This window comes from Oryzias latipes, chromosome 4 (genome assembly GCF_002234675.1).
Source record: "Oryzias latipes chromosome 4, ASM223467v1".
In the NCBI taxonomy this organism is placed as follows: domain Eukaryota; kingdom Metazoa; phylum Chordata; class Actinopteri; order Beloniformes; family Adrianichthyidae; genus Oryzias; species Oryzias latipes.
The window spans coordinates 2,979,982-3,004,008 of record NC_019862.2 but is presented as its reverse complement, the minus strand read 5'-3'; the positions used below and the strand labels follow the sequence as shown (position 1 = coordinate 3,004,008).

Here is a 24,027-nt window from a genome sequence, read left to right as displayed (position 1 = left end):
AGTGCCTAGGATAGCACAAGGGTCACAGCAGATTCTACTACAGCAGATTCTACTACATCAGGGTTTATTCCCCTCATGTTTGTGGGGAGGGTTGCCAGCTCGGCCTCTTCTTCCTGTGCTGGTGCAGAGGACAAGGTTGTCATGTTAACCTTCATTACTCCTCTTAACCCTCAAGAACCTGAACTTTTGTTCAGCTCTTGAGCTTTTGCTTTGGTGTCTCTCTGTCTCTCTGCCCCCCCCTCCAACTGTCAGATTGTATTGGGGCAGCTAACCGGCCATTTGGGGAGGGGTGCTGTGAGAATGGCAACCTTATTGGTTACTGTTATTTTATTTGGACCATGTCATGCCCTGGCCTGTCTGACTCACACTGAGGTCAAGTTACCAACTGTCCAACTGCAGTTTAATTGAAGGCTTTGAGCCTCAGAACGTTTGAGGTCTGGTATGTATGTATGTATGTTTGTATGTATGTATGTATGTATGTATGTATGTATGTATGTATGTATGTATGTATGTATGTATGTATGTATGTATGTATGTATGTATGTATGTATGTATGTATGTATGTATGTATGTATGTATGTATGTATGTATGTATGTATGTATGTATGTATGTATGTATGTATGCATGTATGCATGTATGCATGCATTCATTCATTCATGTATGCATGTATTCATTCATTCATTCATTCATTCATTCATTCATTCATTCATTCATTCATTCATTCATTCATTCATTCATTCATTCATTCATTCATTCATTTGTCATCCATAGCTAAATGGAGTCAGAAGAAGTGTTTGATCATTCCTTGACTTTAGGCTGCTCCGCCTGCCAGCAGCTGGAGGGGAGGAGCGGCCCTCAGCCTGAGGAAGTGAGGATGGGACCGTGACAGTATTCAGCATCGGGTGAGCAGCCCTCATCCTTCCATCCGGCCGGAAATGCGCAGAGCGTGATGACGACAGGCCGTCTGAGGGGCGCGTTGCGTGGGGCAGAGCCGCGCAGCAGCAGCAGCCTGCTTATGTAATGCCTCTTATACCACCCCGCCACTCTCACCAGCTGCAAGGACTGACGAATGGAGACATTAATGATGAACAAACTGCAACAGACGATGGTTTTGGGATGAGAAGATGCTAAAAAGTGGGATGGTTGTGATGGAGCGGAGGAGTTTTGCGTAAACGCGCGCGGCCGCGCATCAGTGGCCTTCCCCTGAGGTGCGCCGGACGTCGGGCCCGCGCAGGAGCAGTTCTGCATCCCCGTAAAGACGGTCTCCTCCATCGGTGGGGAGAAACTGATGCGGGGGTGTTCCGGAGTGAACACGAACGCATCCTCTTTCCTCTGCGCGGGTTTGTTCCAGCAGCCTCCTAACTGAGACCCCATCAGCGATGGCGGGGCCGGAGCAGCAGCAGCAGGTGGAGGAGAAGGCAGAGCCCATGGATGATGCTGAGATGGCCCTGCAGGGCATCAACATGCTGCTCAACAACGGCTTCAAGGAGAGCGACGAGCTCTTCAGGAGATACAGGTTAGCAGCAGCAGAATGAGGACAGCCTGTCCTGACACTCGCAATGTGATGCTCAGGTGTCGAAATCACTGCATCAGGGCTTCTTATGCATTTCAGAGTCTGTGTGTGTGTGTGTGTGTGGGGGGGGTATGTCCCCACTTGGGACATACCCCCCAAGTGGGGACATACCCAACATTTGTTCATTTCATCAACAAATGTTGATGAAATGAAATCTGAATTTTCTTCACATTGGTGCTGAAAATGATGTTGCTCCATGTAGTTCAGTTTATTGAGGAGAAGATTTACAGATAGAGGATGCAGCTTTTTTGCAGAGCTTGTGTTTTGTCTAAAATACTTTAATTTGAAGTCTTGGAGCTTTGTTTCAGCAGCATTAATCAGTAAATTCACATTTACACACTTTAGAAAGGAGAACAACACGTCTGCATTGTTTATTTTGCAGACTTTGGTTTGTTTTAACTCTGCACTTCAAATAAATCCATGTGATAAGTTTGTTAGAAGCTGACCTTGAAAAACAGTAGATAGACATATTTCACAAATACTGACTTTCCAACAATCATAGTGTAGATCAGGGGCGTGCAAACGTTTTGACTCGTGGGGCACAAAGGGGTCTGAAATTCAACAGAAGGACCGGACCAGGAACAGATGCATGGAGTGTTTTGGGAACCCAACTCACAAGAGAAAAATAAAATGGAATTTGGATGAAAAGATGCTTAGATTTAGATTGAAGATTGATGAAGACGCTTTAAAACAACATTTTAGAGGTTTTAATACAAAACTGTGGCTTTTGTTCTCATTTTGGTGCCAGTTGCACCAATGGCTTGATGTTTATCAGGGAAAAACACAAATTACAGAAATGCTGCATTCATGTGGTGTTGGAATGTAGAGCACCAATTATGGGCAGACACCTGAAATACAGGCCAAATGAAACAATAACTGAGATTATCAACAGAAATGATTCCACCATGTCGGCCAGATTGAAAGGTGTAACAGGCCTCAGTTTTCCCACCCCTGGTGTAAACACAGGCAGAGGTGTTTGCCAGTGTTGTTCTGTTTCTACACTTGGGTAAAGGTTGTTGAATTTGTACTACATGTAGTTTAGTTAGTTGTGTGCAATAATAAATGATCCAAAAGGATTGTGAGCTTTTATTTTGGTTTCATTAAAAAAGCATTTTTGTCTTTTTGTCTATAATCTGATATGTTTGATGTTGTGTTGCTTACATCAGCACAAGTCTGTTGTACCTTTATTGCGTCTTGGCTGATGTCATTTATTTAGGAAGAGCTGTGTTTGTTTGTTTATCTGGCTTAATTTTACAACATTGATTTAGGAATGAAGGGTTCCCAACACTGTAGCCGGTTTTGCTTAAAAAGACTTGTTGGCATCTTTGTGAATCGTTTAAGGAAATAGAACATTTCCATTATAGTTTGAAAAATCTGTTTGTTTTACATCATATTGCACAGGGACCCCAAAATGCTAGAAACAAACCAATTTTTTCTCTTACAAAAATATAGCATTGTGCTGCATCTCTTTATTGAACGTTTGGTGTAGAAAGAACGTAGCTGTAGTGTTTAATACTTGTAGTTTGTTGAGCTGCCACTGTGTTTTCTTTGCAGGACGCACAGCCCCCTGATGAGCTTTGGAGCCAGTTTCGTCAGCTTCCTGGTGAGTTCCTGGTGATCAGTTTCAGAAATGAGCAGAATGACGGTGAAGCAGGAGAGTGAGTGATTCAGAAGCAGAGGTACATTCAAGCCTAGAAGAGAACCTGATATGATTCCATCAGTCGAGCAGGTCAAATCATCGGCGCCACCGACATCCTCTCTCTTGCCCTGCGTTTCCTTTCACATAATGGATGCAGCTTCCTGATGAGGAAAGCAAAACTTGACAAACACTTAAGTAAATTATTCTGTCTGTCGATGTAGAAAGAGGCGGTCTTTGTAGCATGGTCATGACACAAACACACACTCTCAAATCCACATGAAGACATGGATGATGTTCACGGCGTGCTGGCGTGATAAATATCCTGCTGAGCTGCCATCCGTGCAGCTAAAAGATAAGATGGTAGGACAAACCCATCTCCTCAGGCTTAAAAACATAATCAGATTTCTGGTTTTTAATTTGATGTTGCATTTTATGAAATGCAACAGACCTAAAGAGATGGTTGATGTTTGCTTCTACAAAATAGTGACTGTACTCCTGTCATTTGGAGAGCACTAAGTCCAGCCCAGCTGTGTGAATGTTACTGTTCCTCCATTCTGTTGTCCCTTCTTGCTACTGCTAAGTCTCTTACATAACGCTCTTTCACTCATGTGAGATAGCTGACGCATACATCTGTGCTGCATAACAGGTCAGTTTAAAAACAGAGTGATAACATAATATCCAGGTTTTTTGATGGAAAGCTGTTGTTAGGGGGTAGAAAGTTAGTTTGCTAATGTGTTTCTTTCCAAAATGCTCTGGACCACAAAGACTGGAACTTGCATGACTCGTCATGAAAAGCTAAATGAGAGGAAAAATGTATCAACAAAAGACAATGTAAAGCCAGGTCTTTTAAGATCTGAATGGACTTCAGTCGGTAAAGAGGGCCAACTGGATTGAGGGGTTTATGTGTTTGACTTCAGAATGCCATGATGACATTTGAGGAGGAGAAGATGCAGATGGCCTGTGACGACCTGAAGACGACCGAGAAACTGTGTGAAAGCGACAGCGCTGGAGTCCTAGAGACAATCAGAAACAAGATCAAGAAGAGTGTAAGTATGAAATCTCAGGGAAGCAAAACATCCTGATGAAAAGGAGCAGAAAGCTGTAGACCAGAGGATTCTGTCGTACTACGGGCAAATGGAAAATCCTGCGACACAGATGGCACCCGTTTGCAATTTCAGTTAGATTCCAGCAATGCTGACGTTAGAAGTTATCAAACGTGAGATCACGCAAAAATCCAGACAGATTCCGTCGCTTTACTGGTTATAATTACTTTGGGAATTAGTGGTTCAGTTATCTGCCATTGACAAGGGAAACCAGCTTTCAGATGAAATAGATTCTGTACATTTGTCCTTTTGTGTCTGTCACAGATGTACTCCCAGAGGTCAGGCATTCTTGTTGTGGATCGCCTACAGAGACAAATTATTGTTGCTGACTGCCAAGTGTACCTTGCTGTCCTGTCATTCGTCAAACAGGAACTCTCAGGTAATCCGATCTTCAGATCACAAGCATCCCTGTGAGAAATGCTTTAACTGAACATAAAGTACTTCCATCCATCCATTTTGTAAATATGCCTAACCCCTGTTGGGGGTCACGGGATTGGTGGAGCCTATCCCAGCCACTATTGGGCAAAGGCAGGGTTCACCCTGGACGAGTCACCGGTTTGTTGCAGGGCGTCATACCTAAACAGGACTCTGAAATAGATGCTACATGTACAGTACAGACCAAAAGTTTGGACACACCTTCTCATTCAAAGAGTTTTCTTTATTTTCATGACTATGAAAATTGTAGATTCACACTGAAGGCATCAAACTATGAATTAACACATGTAGTATTATATACATAACAAAAAAGTGTGAAACAACTAAAAATATGTTATATTGTAGGTTCTTCAAAGTAGCCACCTTTTGCTTTGATTACTGCTTTGCACACTCTTGGCATTCTCTTGATGAGCTTCTAGAGGTAGTCACCTGAAATGTTTTTAACTTCAAAGGTGCGCCCTGTCAGGTTTAATAAGTGGGATTTCTTGCCTTATAACTGGGGTTGGGACCATCAGTTGTGTTGTGCAGAAGTCAGGTGGATCCACAGCTGATAGTCCTACTGAATAGACTGTTAGAATTTGGATTATAGCAAGAAAAAAGCATCTAAGTACAGAAAAACTAGTGGCCATCATTACTTTAAGAAATGAAGGTCAGTCAGTCCCAAAAATTGGGAAAACTTTGAAAGTGTCCCCAAGTGCAGTCCCAAAAACCATCAAGTGCTACAAAGAAACTGGCTAACATGCGGACCGCCCCAGGAAAGGAAGACCAAGAGTCACCTCTGCTGCAGAGGATAAGTTCATCCGAGTCAGCAGCCTCAGAAATGGCAGGTTAACAACAGCTCAGATTAGAGAGCAGGTCAATGGCACACAGAGTTCTAGCAGCAGACACATCTCTACAACAACTGTTCTACGGAGACTGTGTGAATCAGGCCTTCATGCTAGAATATCTGCAAGGAAACCACTGCTAAAGAAAGGCAACAAGCAGAAGAGACTTGTTTGGACTAAAGAACACAAGGAATGGACATTAGACCAGTGGAAATCTGTGCTTTGGTCTGATGAGTTCCAACCACTGTGTCTTTGTGGGACGCAGAAAAGGTGAAAGGATGGACTCTACATGCCTGGTTCCCACCTTGAAACATGGAGGAGGAGGTGTGATGGTGTGGGGGTGCTTTGCTGGTGACACCGTTGGGGATTTATTCCAAATTGAAGGCATACTGAACCAGCATGGCTACCACATCATCTTGCTGCAGAATGCTATTCCATCCGATTTGTGTTTAGTTGGACCATCATAATTTTTTAACAGGACAATGACCCCAAACACACCTCCAGGCTGTGTAAGGGCTATTTGACCAAGAAGGAGAGTGATGGGGGGCTGTGCCAAATGACCTGGCCTCCACAGTCACCGGACCTGAACCCAATACAGATGGTTTGGGGTGATTTGGACCACAGAGTGAAGGCAAAAGGGCCAAAAAGTGCTAAGCATCTCTGAAAACTCCTTCAAGACTGTTGTAAGACCATTTCAGGTGACTACCTCTAGTGGCTCATCAAGAGAATGCCAAGAGTGTGCAAAGCAGTAATCAAAGCAAAAGGTGGCTACTTTGAAGAACCTAGAATATGACATATTTGCAGTTGTTTCACACTTTTTTGTTATGTATATAATTCTACATGTGTTAATTCATAGTTTTGATGCCTTCAGTGTGAATCTACAATTTTCATAGTCATGAAAATAAAGAAAACTCTTTGAATGAGAAGGTGTGTCCAAACTTTTGGTCTGTACTGTATATGTGTTCTCTAATGCCTTGACCTGACCCAGGGCTCCAGACTGCGACCATTTGGTCGCATTTTGCGACCAAAATTTGAGAGTGTGCGACTGAATTTTACATCTAGTCGCACATGCGCGACCAGTAAATTTGCCTCCCCCACCCTCCGTATTTTTTATACATTAAACGTGGAAGGGGCACGTCAATGATCATTGAAATGAGCAATGAAATCATCAATGAGACGCGAGCGCACACGCACGCAGACAGACACACACACTTGCGCGAATACTCATGACACTGGACTGGAGCACACGCGAGCGCACAATCGCGTGTCATTGAGTGATGCCTGAGGCGGCAAATGCGTGTGAGAAGAATAGGGAAAGCCACTGTAAGTGGCTAAAATATGTGGAGGGGCGGGGCCTAGAGATAATCGAGTGCTCGTAAACATCTGTGGTAAGGAAACGGAGACGATTATCATCACAACCTGATATGTGCGTCTGAGCTATGAATAAGCGAACTATTGATTCGTTCTTCCGACCTGCGGCTAGTGTACCAGTGCCAGAGTGTACAGCAGGGGTCTCAAACTCGCGAAGCAAACCACGGTTCTCATCATGCACGGCTGTTAATACTACGGCAGCACACCGCTCCCGCGGGAGATGGTCAGCTGAGGAGCATAAATGTGCCACACCTACATGCGTGACAGCTAACGGGGCTCTAACATTAAACACGTGCGAGCAACAACACGATTTAAAACAGGGAAAATGCAACAATAGACGTGTTTAAGATAAACCAGCACCCTGGGGGGGGGGGGGGGGGGGGGGGGCATGAAGGCGAACAGGAATTAGGAGTTCTCCTTAACATTCAATTTAGTTTTAATTTGCCTTTCCCCCTAAGTATGATCTGTGATATTACATCTTTTATAATTACTTTAATGTTTTGTAATGTATGCAACCTTTTTTTAATAAGTTGGTATTTTAAATTATTTTAATTGATCAATCAACTACAAAAACCCATCAGGACACATGTCCCATAATGCATTGTTTTGTAGTCTGTAGGGCAGCTTTCAGTCAGTTCAGTACTAAATTTCCAGCTGCGTTCGCTCAGGTTGGGGTCTTGCTTCCGCCCCTTTCTGTTGATGTTTTTTGGTTTTGATTGACAGGTGATGTTAGAGCAAAAACAAAAATATGTCTCACACACCAGGTGATCTGTGCAGCGTTGCGTCATCTGTGTGATCTCAAATTATTGTGCATCTTGGTTGCACCTATTTGGTGTCGCCAACATGAATTTCCATCCCCTAATGTTTACATACATTTAAGTATTGTTTGAAACTGTGAAATGACCGAAAGGTTACTACTGTAATCACTTAGTTACTAAAAACTTTTTTTTTAATTATAAATGTATGGTATTTTTTTTACTATTTGTACTGTCATGACAGCGATGGTGCTGTCAGTTTACCTTTTTGTTGCATTTTCAAAAGTGCAGAATAAAATGTGACACTGAATTTGGAACAGCACATTGTAATTTCTGCATCTATTATTAAAGTATTTATTCGTAATACAGTGGAAATTAGTAGATTTGGTTAGCATGTTGATTTACGGTATGCGCCCCTAAATTTTCTGGTTATGCCCCTAAAATTTTCAGTTGGGGGCCACTGTGCTCCTAGTGAAAAAAGTTAGTCTGGAGCCCTGTGACCTATGGGTGCATGCTGCTGTTCACCCTTAGTCACCTTGAATTTTGCTGAAGCATACTTCTAAAGTTGTACTTTTATTAAGAAAGGCTTTTGTAGCTTCACAAGAACAATTTACTGTTGTTTGCGGTTAGACAAAGCTTCACAGTTTGTTGTTTAAGGGTTGCAGCTTGTCTACATCTTGATGGTTACAGCATTGGTAAACAGTTTAACTATAGATAGAAACAAAACATATAAAAGTCAAATACAAAGAAGATGCACTACTCACACACATACATACATTCAATCACAAACACTGTTCACAAGAAGTTGGAATATTGTTATTTATGCGAGTGTTTCTCCTATTTGGTCTAAACTTTTATGAAATACATACAAGTTCCTTTTGATATTACTAATAATAATTGATAAGAAACACCGTTTTCATTACTTTTACATTTATTGCAGTGTTTCTTCGTTTATCATGGGGATTACGTTCTAAAAATAAATGAAATCCGTGACATAGGATTACAGATGTTTTAAGGCTGTAAAACTCCTCACTACACATTTTATAGACCTTTCTCAGACAGACATAACCATTTTAAGACTTTTCTCTCTTGTTTAATAAATTCAAAGTTCAAATCCATCTATACATTCATTTTCTTAACCTACTATATTCCTTTTGGGGTTACCAGCTAGGCTACTGGACCCTTGCTGGTGTTGGGCAAGGTACACCCTGGACAGGTCACCATTTGTCGCAGGGCACACAATCACTCCAACACACACACCCAGGGACACCTTAGAGTAATCTATTAAGTAATCTTTGAAGCATGTTTTTGGACTGTGGGAAGAAGCCGGAGCACCCGTGGAACACCCACGCATGCATGGGGAGAACACACCAACTACACATGGATTTGAACCAGGGTCTTCTTGCTGTGAGGTGAGCACGTTAACCACGGGGGCCACCATGCATCCCCAAAGTTCAAACCTTCACAGAAAAATAAATCCAGTATTATAGAATGAAAATAAAAGTCTGCTTTCAATCAAAGATTGATGTCGATTTGGCAGCTATTCTGTACAGGAGACGTTATCTGGAAGAGATTGATTGACAAGGTGTACAGCCAATCAGGATGTAGGACACAGTGCGCTGTTTAAAGTACATAAAAAACTGCCCAAAGAAAATCAGCAAAACAGCGAGACCATGAAAGGTGAACTTCGATATAACAAGGGACCACTGTGCCCCAAACATTAAGACAATAACAAAGATAACCCCAAATAATAACAAAGGATCATGTCAATAGCAGATATTTCCTGCTTGCTGCTATGACAGCTTAACAGTGACATCTCATTCTCCTTACTAGACTCATGATGTTGTTCTGAGGCGTTCCTCTCTTCCCAAAATCCTAGATCCAATTCTACCAGGTCACTTGGGGGTGGGGTCTGATCATCCAGTCTTTACTTCAGCTTCTCCAGACACCCCCCTCCCCCCAGGTCGGGGTTAATTGCTGGTCATACCACATGAGTCACTCCCACTTCCTCAAGTCGAGCTGTGACAATTCTAGCACTATGTGGTGGAGCATCAATGAACAGAATATTTGGGGTGTTCTGGTGGAACTGGGGGACGATGGTGGTTCTGTGATGTCTTTGGGGTAAGAAGACGTGCCATGAATGGACCATGTATAATAACCAAATCCGTTTTGTGCTGACTGGTGATGCCGGCCCAGACTGTTGCCCCTCCTCCACCATAGCCAACCTAGGGGACTATGTTGACCTTGGCGTATCGCTCACCTTGTCTTCTCCAGCAACTCGGATGTAATTTCTGTGCAAGGTGACCCGACACTCACCAGTGAACAGGACGGTAGACCATTGCTGCCATGTCCAGGTCACATGGTCTTGTGTCCACTGCAAACGTTGTTTTGGAGTCAGTGATATTACCTGCAACAGTCGTCTGATATTCAAGTCAAAAGCGTTGGAGTCGGTTGTGAATGGTTTGTCTGAAAACTCGAGTATCCCTCACATCTGGTAAAAGAGTCTGCAGCTGTGTGGCATTTGCTAAACCTTGTCTGAGGTCAGAGGTCCTTAGGTACCAGACATGGTTGTGGTCTGACCCTGGCGGGGTTCAGTGTCTGCTGATGACACTTTGAAACTCACCAAGTTCACCTGCAACATCTAACTGTGTACTACCAACCTGACGGCGCTATGGCCAGGGGTTGCTGGTTGTCCGTTAAGCGGCATTGTGAGTTCATGGATGTTTGAATAATGAACTTGGAATGACTTACTGGTAAAATCAGCTTTTTAGACCCACACAATGTTGACACTGATGCCACATCAAAAAGATTTTCTTAAAGATTTCTTTGGTTTTGGCCCCAATAAGTCAGACACATCATGTGGAAAACACAAAAATAAGGTGTGTCTGCCAACACAATACATATTGAGAGACTTCTATTTGCCAAAAAACTATAGTTGAAGACTATCTTGCAAAGGCATGGACTAACAGATGGACAGAAAGATGTATGCCACACTACTCACAGCAACTCGGACGGCTGTTCAGACTCAAGTGGAAAACTATCAAACATTCGGTTTTATGACTGACAACAGTTTTGTCCTTTCACCTCAAAGATGCGGCTTCAGCAATGTCTTTCTTTTTGTTTCCACTGACAGCATATATTAAAGGAGGGTGGATTCTCCGTAAGGCTTGGAAGATGTACAATAAATGCCACAGTGACATCAGTCAGCTCCAGGAGACATCTCAACAGAGGTCCTCTGGCACCCAGGATTCTCTCACAGCCGACAACGCCAACCACAATGCACCACTGGAGAATGAAGTAACAGCTGAGGCCTTGGACCGTCTCAAGGGCTCCGTCAGTTTTGGTTATGGCCTCTTCCACCTGTGCATCTCTATGGTGCCACCGCATCTTCTCAAGATTATCAACCTGCTTGGTTTCCCTGGTGATCGTCTCCAGGGGCTGTCCTCTCTTATGTATGCAAGTGAGAGCAAAGACATGAAGGCACCATTGGCAACGTAAGCTCAACTCCCATCATTTACTGTAATGGTGTGTCACACCGAATGCGATTCATGCGTCAAAGTCACATCAGACGCCTCTCAGTGCACTTCAAATTTACTGCTTGATGCTTGTCCAAAACTGTGTTCACAAACTAGACACTCTAGATGTGTGGGAGGAGCTACTGCCTAAAGCTTTTAGCCTCATTGCTGTATGGAAGCATCGACTGTGTATCTGATTTCTGATGCACGGAAGATACAGCTGATGTTTAGAGATTGGTTTTAATTATTTTGAAGAGCTCTGTAATCATGTCTCCATGTCTGGGTTCATGACTTCATTCAGAGACTCTTCCAGTACGGTGAGCCTGACCATCTACTGCAGGAGCCGGATCTGTATGATGACGCTTTCAGCTGTACTTCTGTCTTTCTGTTACCCAGTTTGCTGACTTGCTGCCCCACATTATTTCGAGGAGGAAAAAATAAACAAAATTAGAGGATCTTATATAATAATAATAATAGAACGGGGCGGAGCAGGGTTGGCATAACCATCTAGAATGTAGAGAGAGGAACATCCAAGAATTTAAAATCAGAAATGTGATTGTTATTGGCTGAGAACATACGACAGGGAATTTAGCTATTGGTTTGGAGAGAAGGCTCAATAATTCAAATGATAAACCAATGATAAACCAAGATTTTCGATGTTCTGCACTGTTAGTTTTGGATCACTTCTGTTCATGACTCCTTAAAAATCTGAATATGCTCATTTCTTTAAGACGGTTGAAATTGGATATCAGAGCTTAAACACAAAAAAGTAAATAAAATTGAGTTTTACGAACAACAAAGTATTTTACAGCCTTTTTATCGTGCCCCAGAGGAACCAACATGAAGAACTGTTGACATTTTACAGAGTAAAAGCATAAAGCTGACTTCCCTGAGGTTGACCATCCGTTTTTTAAAATATTTTTTCATATTTATCATGAAAAAAGTGGAGTCAGATTATCTAACTTCTAAAACCCTTTACTAGACTTTCCTGTGTGTATCTTTCTGATGAGGTCATGCAAATTAAGGCAGAAGGAAGGGCACCAGATGGATAATATTCTTATAAATGATGGAAATATTTAAACAAAGCCGGTAGTCAAACACAGAAAGAGGAGAGATGCACACTGACATGACAGGAACACTGATGAAGAAAGAGGACAGGACTATAAATAAACTCAGAGGACACCGACAGCAGCTGATGAGACACGTGGAAACACATGAGGCAGACGAGGAGCAGTGTGGAAGACATCAGACGCAGGGTTAGCATGAAGGTTTGAAGAAAAGAACAACACTGAACAAAACAAATGCTACAAAGAAAACAGATCCACAAAAGACAAAAAAAGACATTTCCATGAAAACACATAAAAATGTTGCTGCTTTAGAGTTCTGCAGTGAATTTGGATTCTTCATGTTGCTTATGAGTCCAGTTCCAGTTGCATGTGAGCTCCAGTAAGCTGAACCGGGTTTCCTGTTTTGTTGCTCAGGTTGGCCCTCTTGTGGTACCACACAGTGGTGCTGCCTTTCTTTGCACTGGATGGATCTGACACACACGAGGGGCTGTTGGAAGCCAAAGCTATTCTGCAGAGAAAGTCATTGGTTTATCCCAACTCATCTCTCTTCATGTTCTTTGAGGGAAGAGTTCAAAGGCTGGAGGTACGTACAGCAGCTATGATGAACACGTTAAAATGAAGTGATATTTGTGCCGCCACATTGTGAACAAAAGTCACCGTTTTGAGATCAAAAGGAGGAGCCCACGCATGCACGGGGAGAACAAGCAAACTCCCCTGGAACGTGAACTAGGGGCCTTCCTGCTGTGAGTCAAGAGCGCTAACCAGTGTTTAGCCGTGCAGCTCATTACTTATTACTGTCAAGAAGTAAGTGCTATAATCCAATCCAAAACACTTTGGTTCAGCATTAGATAATATGTGCTTTAAATCTTTTTAATTTTTTTAAACAAACAGATCTCAAAGAAAATCTAACTTTTAATCAATATTTTGCTCCGGAGGATTAATAGATCATACAGGCCTGTTTAGTGTTATGTCAGCAGATAAACTTCACAGTTATTTTACAGTTTCACTAGATCTTCAGCCATAAATTCACAAATTTGACATAATAAAATTTAATCAATGCTATAAGAAAGAACAAATTAAAAAAAAGATTAAAAATAAAATTTTCTTTAGCCAAAGATGCAAAATTGAGGGTAAAATAGACTTCTGAGCGCAGACACTATGTTAGATAAATATGGCGATTTAATTGGATAGAATCTAGACCAATCAGCAGGCTGTTTGGTGGCAGATATCCCACACTAGCCGCGGTTACATGGGCAGAATATCTTGATCGGATCAATGGTTGGGTTAAAATTCACCCGTGCACATGGGATCAGAAAACCTTTTTCCGATTAGAACAAACGTTCCCAAGGCTCACACTTTCGGTCGGAATGAATCATTTGGGCATGTGCAGTAGTGTTGAAAACTCCCGGATGAGGAACCAGGTCCCGTTCTAAGCAAACAGCAGCCACAGACATTTATTTTATGCAGCAGCTCGGTAATATACAAGACGATCTTCCAAACGTGCTTTTATTAATGTCATGAATAGTATGAAGCGGCTGTTCGCTCATCGTTATATTTAATCCATGTGGTCAGTGCTGGAAGAAGGGTTATGACAGGCTATAAACACGGGCTAACAACATTAGCCTGATGGACACAAAATCCAGGACCATGAAACGCTGCAATCTGCATCTTGGCTGCACGTAAATGTGTGGGAATAACATCAGCCTTTATTTTGTCTGGACACAACTGGAAACACAAATTCACGTGATTGTTTGACCAGTTTCTAAGGACTGAGCGACATTTATTTCTGCTTCCCCAAACTTGCTGCGTGAGCTGGCGGTTCCTCCTGAGTCCTGGAGCCGCTAACCCAGAGCGGCGGGACGGCTCGCAGTCTGAATTCTCCCACACATAACAAAACAAAGAAAAACGCACACATAACAAAGCATCCTCCTCCCTTCAGACACGAAGTTATTAATCCAGCTGTTCTGCTCACTCGGGTGCCAGTGGACCGAGTGAGCGTCAGGGGGCACGAAGCACTCCTTCCGCGCATCTCCCTCGTGAGGGGTGTAAGAGAGGAGAGAGCCAGCGGGGCGAGAGCCAGCGGGGCGAGAGCGGAGCTGCACTTTTCACGGGGCGTCCGCAGAGCAGCTGGTCGGTCCCGTATGCGCTCCAAAGCTTTCTCTCAGCGAAACACCGTCTATGCATGACGTAAACCAGAGCAGTAGTGACACACGATCGGAATGACCGTTTACATGCTCCACGATCGGATAAACGATCGGTATAACCCACCTATCTCCATCGGAAAGAAATTCTTATCCGAACGAGTCTGACCGGGGCAGAGTATTCCGAATGGCGCGTTTACATGACGCATTTTCTTTTCGATCAGGCGTTCCTTCCGATTACTTTTGTCCATGTAAACGCGGCTCATGTTATATTGGAATTAGATTGGAATAAAGCGAAATGAGAGAACGGATCTAAAAACCTTTGTGTTGCAAAGGCAAAAGTTTATTTCAAAACCAAAAAAAACAATTTGAAAGCAACATATTTTTATTTGCAACTTTGAAAGTTTTGTTTTAAAAACTAAACATTTTGTTGGCATTTTAGGTAATTTGGATCTCAAAACTGACTTTTGTTGGCAATGTGGTGGCACAAATATACATTAAAGGTTCACTCAAACCCCAAAAGACTGAAAATGTGTCAAAGGTCTTTGTGTTTTACAGCAGCAAGTCTTAAAGCACATTTATGTTTGGCACATGATTCGTAAAGTCACCCAGCATCATGCAGATCCCATGGGACACGCGCATGTAGTCTGTGCACCACAGCTGTCATTTCCCGTTAGTATGTGTGTTTTCTCCTTTGTCCCCAGTGCCACATCAACAGTGCTTTGACCTGTTTCCATGATGCTTTAGAACTTGCATCAGACCAAAGAGAGATCCAGCATGTTTGTCTCTATGAGATCGGTACGTTTCCCTCTTCAGGCTTGTGGGGGCCCCTCAGCTCTGGACAGAAGGTGCTCTCATCCTATCCCTTCTTTTTCAGGTTGGTGTAGTATGATAGAGTTGAACTTTGAAGATGGATTCAGAGCATTTGAAAGACTGAAGAATGAGTCAAGGTGGTCACAGTGCTACTACGCCTACTTGACTGGCGGTAGGTTTGAGGGACGCCAGCCTCTCACAGTGTCTGTTGTAACTTTGCTTGTTTGTTCTTCATGCCGAGGCTCATGCTTCCTTTCAGTGTGTCAGGGAGCCTCTGGGGACCTGGACGGAGCAAATGGAGTTTTCAAGGACGTGCAGAGGCTATTCAAGAGGAAAAACAATCAGATAGAGCAGTTTGCTGTCAAAAGGGTTGGACTTTTTACTTCCTTCCTTTCTTTCCTTTTCTTCCAAAATAATTTCTCCGCTGTTCTAAGGTCACCGTATACGTTTTGCTTCTTTCCTGCAGGCTGACAGGCTGAGAAAAGTCTCACCCACCAGAGAGCTTTGCATCCTTGGTATAATCGAAGTACTTTATCTGTGGAAAGCACTTCCTAACTGCTCATCAACAAAGCTGCAAATAATGAATCAGGGTTAGTGAGCACAGCATGATTAGGACCAGTATTTAGGCCTTTAGCCTAAGGGGGAGAGAAGGTTTCATTCGAATGTCTTCTGGTTGTCGACTCAGTGTTGCAGAGTCTGGATGAGGTTTCGTGCAGAGGTCTGAAAAATCTCCTTCTTGGTTCCATTCACAAATGCCATGGAAACATGAGGGATGCTGTCCAGGTAAGAATAGACTCTGAGCCTTCTGGGGATTTGCAGAGCATCTCTACTGGTCTTCACCCTCATCTGTATTATTTCTTTTTTAATTCAGTCATTCCAGTTGGCTGCTCGAGATGAGTATGGACGACACATTAACTCGTATGTTCAGCCTTATGCCGTCTATGAGCTGGGATGTATACTTCTTGCAAAACCAGAGGTCAATGATCTGCTCTTTTTTACATTATAATTAGTTCACGTTCGTCATTTGTCTCTTCATTGTCTGACTATAAAGGTGTTCTGTAACCTTGTACTTTTCATTTAGACAATGGGAAAAGGAAGATCCTTCTTACTTCAATCTAAGGTGAAATGATTGCTTCATTTTAAACACAAAAACAGTGCATCAGTGAGTTTTTAAGGAAATGGTGATTCTTACGTTTCAGGAGGATTTTACAGGCTACGATTTCGAAAACCGGCTTCATGTTCGCATCCATTCTGCCCTGGCTTCTCTGAAGGAAGTTGTGCCTCAGTGACTCCAGAGAGGACGCCGTTGCGTTGATGGCTCATATTTGAAGAGTTGAAGCTGTTCACAGTCACTGTTTGTTGGCTTGGTAAACAAACTAATGGTTGGTTTTCATTCCTTTAAAACATAGTGTACATACTGTTTGTTGTTGCTTATAGACTGAGCAGAAAATTAACCATACCGGAAATCACCAAGTTCATGAAACGATGCTGACGCATCTAGCTAGGCAGTATTTCTATCTGGGTTTTATTGCTTCACAGTGCAAACCTGAAAACCCCACTGATGCAGGAGAACCATAGTAGTCAACATCACAAAAAATAACAACATTTTTACACTTACACACACAAAAGGTGTTTTGCGTCAACACAAGCATTCCCAAAAATTGTTGGCTGAAAATGTTAGAAACTAAAAGCTGAAATAGAACCTAAACGTGAGAGGAGAAGCCCAACAGGAGAATATTTACTTTGTTCAGCTTTGGCAGAGAGCTGTACACAGTGTATGTACTTATGGAAACCACAAGCAGGTGTGAGCTTGAGCAATGAAAGGATCAGTGCTGAACAGATGTTCACAAACACAAAAGACAGGTTAAACACCAGAACCGGAACTAAATGATCCTCAAAGAAAGCGCAAATTTTTCTTTTAAAAAAATTAGGAAAATTGAACAAATTCAAAAAAAGCCATCAGAATCAACTCACCAATAATCCTTCCAATATTCACAAGATCTAACTTTATACTTCGTAGGCAGTGTCAAGGGATACAGAATGAAAGGAATTTCTTTTTAGGGATCGGTGGAAACAGCAAATCGAATTCCCATCAAGAAATCCAGGAGAATTATTGCTCAGGATCATTTTTGAAAATGACAAGCAAGTCTGAAGTGATGGATGCAAAACTAAACCGATAGGAGGTGCCTGAAATGTTTGCACTTTCAAACTTTAAATAGAGCCTAGACAGACACATTCCAATAAATCTCATTCCCATCTCTCCTGTGTTCCTCACTACCCTGTGTTTGTAGAGAACATTGATCCCCATTGATGTGTGTGATTACATGACCCACATGACCCACAAACACCGCTACACCTTCAGTGGAATTGTTAAGCACATAAAGTTATTCAAACATACTTCCAGAAATTGTATTTAAAAAACAACTTATAAGTATGAGTATCTTCATGTACGAGCTAGTTTAGAACTTTTTCTCCATCACAACAACAGGTGTGTCAACCTTAGCTTTAATGTTTTCCTATAAACAAAAGCTATCAGATTAAAAGGTCAGAAAACTATCTCACACTTTTTTTTAAACTTTAATTACATCTCCTTAGGCCAGAAAAGTCAAGTTCCTGCATGCTGGCTTAACAGAGAATTTGTTTCAGTTCTTTGCTTCTTAGCAGCTCCAAAGGCAGACCAATACCTGCAGCTGCTGGATATGCCTGCAGCTACGAGGCCTATCCAGCAACTGCAGCCCTATTCAGCAGATGCATGTCTATCCAGCACCTGCAGGCCTATCCAGCTGCAGGTCTATCCAGCTGCAGGTCTATCCATGTGCAGGTCTATCCAGCTGCAAGTCTATCCAGCTGCAGGTCTATCCATGTGCAGGTCTATCCAGCTGCAAGTCTATCCAGCTGCAGGTCTATCCATGTGCAGGTCTATCCAGCTGCAAGTCTATCCAGCTGCAAGTCTATCCAGCTGTAAGTCTATCCAGCTGCAGGTCTATCCAGCTGCAGGCCTATCCATCTGCAGTTCTATCCAGCTGCAGGTCTATCCAGCTGCAGGCCTATCCATCTGCAGTTCTATCCAGCTGCAGGTTTATCCAGCTGCAGGTCTATCCAGCTGCAAGTCTATCCAGCTGCAGGTCTATCCATGTGCAGGTCTATCCAGCTGCAAGTCTATCCAGCTGCAGACCTATCCATCTGCAGGTCTATCCAGCTGCAGGTCTATCCAGCTGCAAGTCTATCCAGCTGCAAGTCTATCCAGCTGTAAGTCTATCCAGCTGCAGGTCTATCCAGCTGCAGGCCTATCCATCTGCAGTTCTATCCAGCTGCAGGTCTATCCAGCTGCAGGTCTATCCATCTGCAGTTCTATCCAGCTGCAGGTCTATCCAGCTGCAGGTCTATCCAGCTGTAGGGTATATCCAGCTGCAGGCCTATCCATCTGCAGCTCTATCCAGCTGCAGGTCTATCCAGCTGTAGGGTATATCCAGCTGCAGGTCTTTCCAGCTGCAGGTCTATCCAGCTGCAGTTCTATCCAGCTGCAGGTCTATCCAGCTGCAGGTCTATCCAGCTGTAGGGTATATCCAGCTGCAGGTCTTTCCAGCTGCAGGTCTATCCAGCAGCTGCAGGTCGATCCAGCAGCTGCAGGTCTATCCAGCTGCAGGTCTATCCAGCAGCTGCAGGTCTATCCAGCTGTAGGGTATATCCAGCTGCAGGTCTATCCAGCAGCTGCAGGTCTATCCAGCTGCAGGTCTATCCAGCAGCTGCAGGTCGATCCAGCAGCTGCAGTTCGATCCAGCAGCTGCAGGTCGATCCAGCAGCTGCAGTTCGATCCAGCAGCTGCAGGTCTATCCAGCTGCAGGTCTATCCAGCTGTAGGGTATATCCAGCTGCAGGTCTATCCAGCAGCTGCAGGTCTATCCAGCTGCAGGTCTATCCAGCAGCTGCAGGTCTATCCAGCTGTAGGGTATATCCAGCTGCAGGTCTATCCAGCAGCTGCAGGTCTATCCAGCTGCAGGTCTATCCAGCTGCAGGTCTATCCAGCTGTAGGGTATATCCAGCTGCAGGTCGATCCAGCAGCTGCAGTTCGATCCAGCAGCTGTAGGTCTATCCAGCTGCAGGTCTATCCAGCTGCAGGTCTATCCAGCTGTAGGGTATATCCAGCTGCAGGTCTATCCAGCAGCTGCAGGTCTATCCAGCAGCTGCAGGTCTATCCAGCAGCTGCAGGCTTATACATCTGCAGGTGTATCCATCTGCAGGTCTATCCATCTGCAGGTCTATCCAGCAGCTGCAGGTCTATCCAGCTGCAGGTCTATCCAGCAGCTGCAGGCCTATCCATCTGCAGGTGTATCCATCTGCAGGTCTATCCAGCTGCAAGTCTATCCAGCTGCAGGTCTATACAGCTGCAAGTCTATCCAGCTGCAAGTCTATCCAGCTGCAGGCTTATCCAGCTGCAGGTCGATCCAGCAGCTGCAGGTCTATCCAGCTGCAGGTCTATCCAGCTGCAGGCCTATCCATCTGCAGCTCTATCCAGCTGCAGGTCTATCCAGCTGCAGGTCTATCCAGCTGCAGGCTTATCCAGCAGCTTTGTGAAAACAGTCACTTTTAAAAGCAGCAAAAAATGAAGGCAGTTTGGATCTTCAATGTATGCAGGGATGCAAATAGTTTAACCTTTATAGGTGAAGAAACTAGAACTAGATGAACTAGAAAATTCAAGTCTTACAGAGAAGCAAGCCGGTTGCCACTCACATCCCAGTTCTTTTATTTTTATTTTAGTATTATATAAAGTCATTCATCTGTCCCGACAATGTCCATTATTTACAATGCATGGCATGGCAGGGTAACAACGGCTCCACTAAAGTCTGGAAGAAGCCTTCATGGATTCACCTGAAGCTGCTAAAGCCAGTATCCTCAGTACTGTACTGTTGCCTCCTGAAAGGTGCTGGCCCCGGTTAGCATGCATCAGACCTGGTTTGTGTTTTTGTGAGATCAAAACCTTTAAAAAGTGACAAATGACAGCAAGTGTTTACAGGCATAACCACAGCTGCTGCAGTATGAAGACCAGCCAGTATTTACATTTCAAAACATTTTACAAACATCATTTTTATGTCAACTGAGGAGCTCTGCAGACAGTTTCAAATGAAGTCATTTTTTTCAATGAACACTGTTTTGTTCAGGTGAGCAAGGTAATGAACTGGGTAGAATATGAAGAGGCTTCTAACAGCTGGTCAGCTGGCCTTTTCTTCTGACTTGTAAATGACTTTTTCTTCAAGCATCTGTTAAAACGATCATTTTCAGGACTTGTGACTGTGATGGGTGTAAAATGTTGTAAACACTGCTTTTTGTGCAGGGAAAGATGTTTCAAATACCTCTGTCAGTACATTTTTCTCCCTTTGTAAAATATTTTGTTGAAACTTAAATTAATAATTAGAACAATGGCTTTTCAGTGTGTCACCAAATGGAAAAATAAAAAGTCCCTATGACAAATTGTTGTTGCTGTTTTCTTTATTTGAGATGTTTTTTGTGTCGCTGCTGTTGTTATTTCTCTGTTTTTTGTGCCACTGGACCAGTGCAGCAAATTCCTCCTGAGATTCTCCTGATGGGAGCCCAAACATGCACAAAGTTGAACCAGATTATCATTTATCAGAGCTTTATAGATTAAAACAAAGAGTTGAAGAAACCATTCAGTTCATTTTCTCTGATTAAAAAAGGTCACTTTAATCTGCACATCTGACACATGATCCCATTAAAGTTCCTCACCTCACATACTGGACAACATACTGGAGTTTTTTAACAGCTAAGAAAACATCCTTACAGAGTGGTATATCTATGACAATAGGTAAGAGACAGATAACCACACAATGATGCATTAGGAACTGGTGTCCATTATGCATCATTTTTAGGCCAACACAACTTTCATTTGCTCTCGCTAGTCAAAATAGTTAAAATATAGCCGTTTTATAGGAATTCCACAGTTTTCATGCCGCCCTCATGCCCACGCAGGTTCAGCAGAGACACTGGACTGGACAACGGTACTGTTTTCTGCAGCTCAGTGACTGATATGGGGGGAAAAAATGACCAGATTTTGTTTAGATCCTTGACTGGATCATGCTTAAAAAATGGGAGCATAGGTTTGAAAATGGCGCTGCAAACTGAACTATTGTTCAGGGAACATAGAGCTGGTCATCAATCACATCACATCCATTAATTAGCTTCATGCAGACCCCTCAAGGTAATTACATTTTTCAGATTAGACCGCCTTATCTTTTGCAGGCTGCACATTTGTTTAAAATTACTGGGATGAAGCCCATTGAGACGACTATTGCTGTAATATTGGGCTTTAAATATCTGGATGTTGAGTTGATTGACCTATAAAATCTTTATAAAATCCTGTTAGGAAAAAGTCTGTGCATGGTTCCTTGCATGGTTTTGTTTTGAGTGCCTCTTTCATATTTGATGGACTGGAGTATAGTTCTTTGTCCACATCTAAATTTTCCTCCACCTCTGACCTGTGTTGCATTAACAACATGCAGCTCAAACATATCCACCACACATATTACACTACATGGAGAATAATGAATCAGATTCCCACTGGAGTTGCAGCACTTCATTCAGTGAGCAACAGCTGTGTCTGATGGAGTCAAGGAAGTTAAAGAGCTCATAGAAGCTATCATGACCATGAAGAAAATCTCCAAAATCTGAACTTTGAATACAAACAGTATTTTTAAGTCCGGCCCAGAGAACATCTGCATTTGGTCTCTTTATTGGCATGTCTGGCCGTTCTTTCTAACCACCCTAACATTCACAGATAGAGGGCGCCGTTTCTGACTCCTGCAAATGGTTTCAAAGCAACATTACTTAAAGATGAAATGATAAAGTCAGGACTCCTGATGTGTAACCTTACAACTCCACACCTAGATGTCAGAATTGCTCTTGATGTTGGACGTTGCCTTTTTGTGTTTGGTTGGAGAAAATCTAGAAACAAAACAGGAAAAAGATCCTTCTCTGAAAGACTGCACGGGCTGCCTCAGCCCCTTCATCTCTTCCAAAACTATACCGACTTCCTCTCGTTGTGATCCTGCAGGTAAACTCAGCAGCAGATTATAGGGGACTCCAGGTTAATATAACCCAATCACCTGCTCAGGTACATTCAGGTGTTCTTGAGCAGCATGTGGTTTGGGAATGTCTTGTCCTTACCATTACATTTAAAACTCTTCCAGAAGTTTCGGACATGTTGGGCCTTGAGTTGAATACCTTTTGCAGCCTTCAACAAACAGGGATTTTTGTCTGGTTGCACCTAAGGGGTCCTTGCAGTTTAGCGCCACTGAAGGACTGAGATTAATCCTGCCTTCATCAAGTGTTTGATGATGATGATCAACCAATTGCTTTTTAACTTTTGGAATCTTTCACATGCGAGGCCCAGTACAACCACAGACTCAGCCATGCCCACTGAGCAGCTCCACTGGAAACAGCAGATAGAGGGACTCACAGTCAGCATGGTGGGTTCAAGGGCAAATCCAAGCCTCAAGAGCTACAGCCCCACCTCTATTCCCATCACCCCTGTCCTTACAACAAGCTATAAACAGCTGATCAGGCAGTAAGAAGTAAAAGATAACTTCAAGGGTATCTTAAAAAGTAGCAGGGCAGGCACCTTCATCCCTGGAGTTGCCCTTTCTGTGGAGGATTGATCCAATCCTGCAGGGGATTTGTCTCATCCACATCTAAGGATTGGAACAGCAACCCTTCTGTGATTAGTTCACATAAGAGGAGGTGGATGGGCCTTCCAATTACACGTAGAAATTGTTTACTGACAGCTGTTGAGCAATGATGAACGTAGCTGTAGACTATGAAGGAATATAAAACTGTTGAAAATGTCTAACAGTGAGAGATTGCTCCACATTCTTTGCAGACGCTTCCACCAAGAGTATCTCTTTAAGAAGCGTCTGTCACACAAGGCTCAAGGCAACAGCCTTGCCAACCAATGAATTATTCAGGGACCTTTACCACTGAATTGAGAGACGGCACCTCTGGAAGGGAAGACCAAAACCCTCAAAAGCCTCTGCCTGCAGCTTTCTCTACATCGCACCACACTTGGCATGAGCAACATACAGTCTCACCTTGACTGCTCTTTTTCTTGTGTGGAGCCAAATTAAATAACAGCACACTGTGTTCTCATTCACAGATCTTTCAGATTGTGTATATTGCAATGAAAAAGGTGTTTCCACCATGTGTGCATGGAACAGACAGTAAAATTTAAGTTCAAGAGCGCAATGGATAATTGGCATTAAAAGAGAAAAGGGCTCAAGAGAGATGTTCCTCAGCAACAAATTTTTTAACGGGTGAGGCTGAGAGCAGTGGGAGCGGCAGGAGTGTGCAAAGAGCCAGGTCACAAACATGTGTGCATTGTGTTTCATTCAGGCTGAAACCTGAGCAGCCTGTGCATCTCCACTCACAGTTCCTGTTCACTTGGCTGTTTTGTTTCTAGAAAGTTCTTTCATGCACACTCATTTTCCCTCAAAGACAGTGAAAATGTGTGATGATTTCACATATGCATGAAGCTGCAAGGGATATTGTTTCACATCAGGGATGAGGTCAGGTCTGGTCCTGGTTCACTGCTATAACCCTTGTGCTATCTTAGATGACCCCACCCTTGCATTGACGTGTTCTTCCTACCATGACTAAGGTGGATAAAGGTGGAAAGATTTCATGTAATCCATGGACACCAGTGAAGATCACAAATCATTGAAGAAAAAAGGTTCAGAGCTCTGTCTAGTGGGTCTAGATGACCCAACTCCCAATGTCAAAGTGC

General features: G+C 43.2%; 1 protein-coding gene across 29 annotated transcripts; it reads left to right on the top strand.

Annotated features, from left to right (window-relative positions):
* The first annotated feature begins 945 nt into the window (after nucleotides 1-945).
* LOC101169678 (tetratricopeptide repeat protein 39C) lies at nucleotides 946-20,705 on the top strand. Of its 29 annotated transcripts, none has more exons than XR_002290117.1 (16): nucleotides 1,381-1,517; nucleotides 3,129-3,177; nucleotides 4,131-4,259; nucleotides 4,581-4,695; nucleotides 10,835-11,195; nucleotides 12,698-12,866; nucleotides 15,129-15,222; nucleotides 15,302-15,409; nucleotides 15,497-15,606; nucleotides 15,704-15,827; nucleotides 15,923-16,020; nucleotides 16,109-16,213; nucleotides 16,319-16,357; nucleotides 16,437-18,716; nucleotides 19,028-19,081; nucleotides 19,134-20,705. XR_002290117.1 is itself a non-coding variant. In XM_004067603.3 (14 exons), the coding sequence occupies exons 1-14, from the start codon at nucleotides 1,381-1,383 to the stop codon at nucleotides 16,524-16,526; spliced, it is 1,728 nt and encodes a 575-aa protein (XP_004067651.1). In that variant the 5' UTR covers nucleotides 946-1,380; the 3' UTR covers nucleotides 16,527-20,705. The 29 variants fall into 29 exon arrangements, 15 of the variants coding, with proteins under 15 accessions (XP_004067651.1, XP_023809730.1, XP_023809729.1 ...); XR_002290111.1 differs by lacking the exon at nucleotides 19,028-19,081 and adding an exon at nucleotides 19,009-19,027 and having other exon boundaries at nucleotides 16,437-18,867; nucleotides 19,115-20,705; XR_002290122.1 differs by lacking the exon at nucleotides 19,028-19,081 and having other exon boundaries at nucleotides 16,437-18,266; nucleotides 19,695-20,705.
* Nucleotides 20,706-24,027: the final 3,322 nt, after the last annotated feature.

Coding starts and splice junctions, on each gene's coding strand:
- LOC101169678 (XM_020702912.1), top strand. CDS start 17,937: ATGCCTGCAGCTACGAGGCCTATCCAGCAACTGCAGCCCTATTCAGCA. Junction 18,849..18,883: donor GGTCTATCCAGCAGCTGCAG/GTCGATCCAGCA, acceptor ATCCAGCTGCAG/GTCTATCCAGCAGCTGCAGG.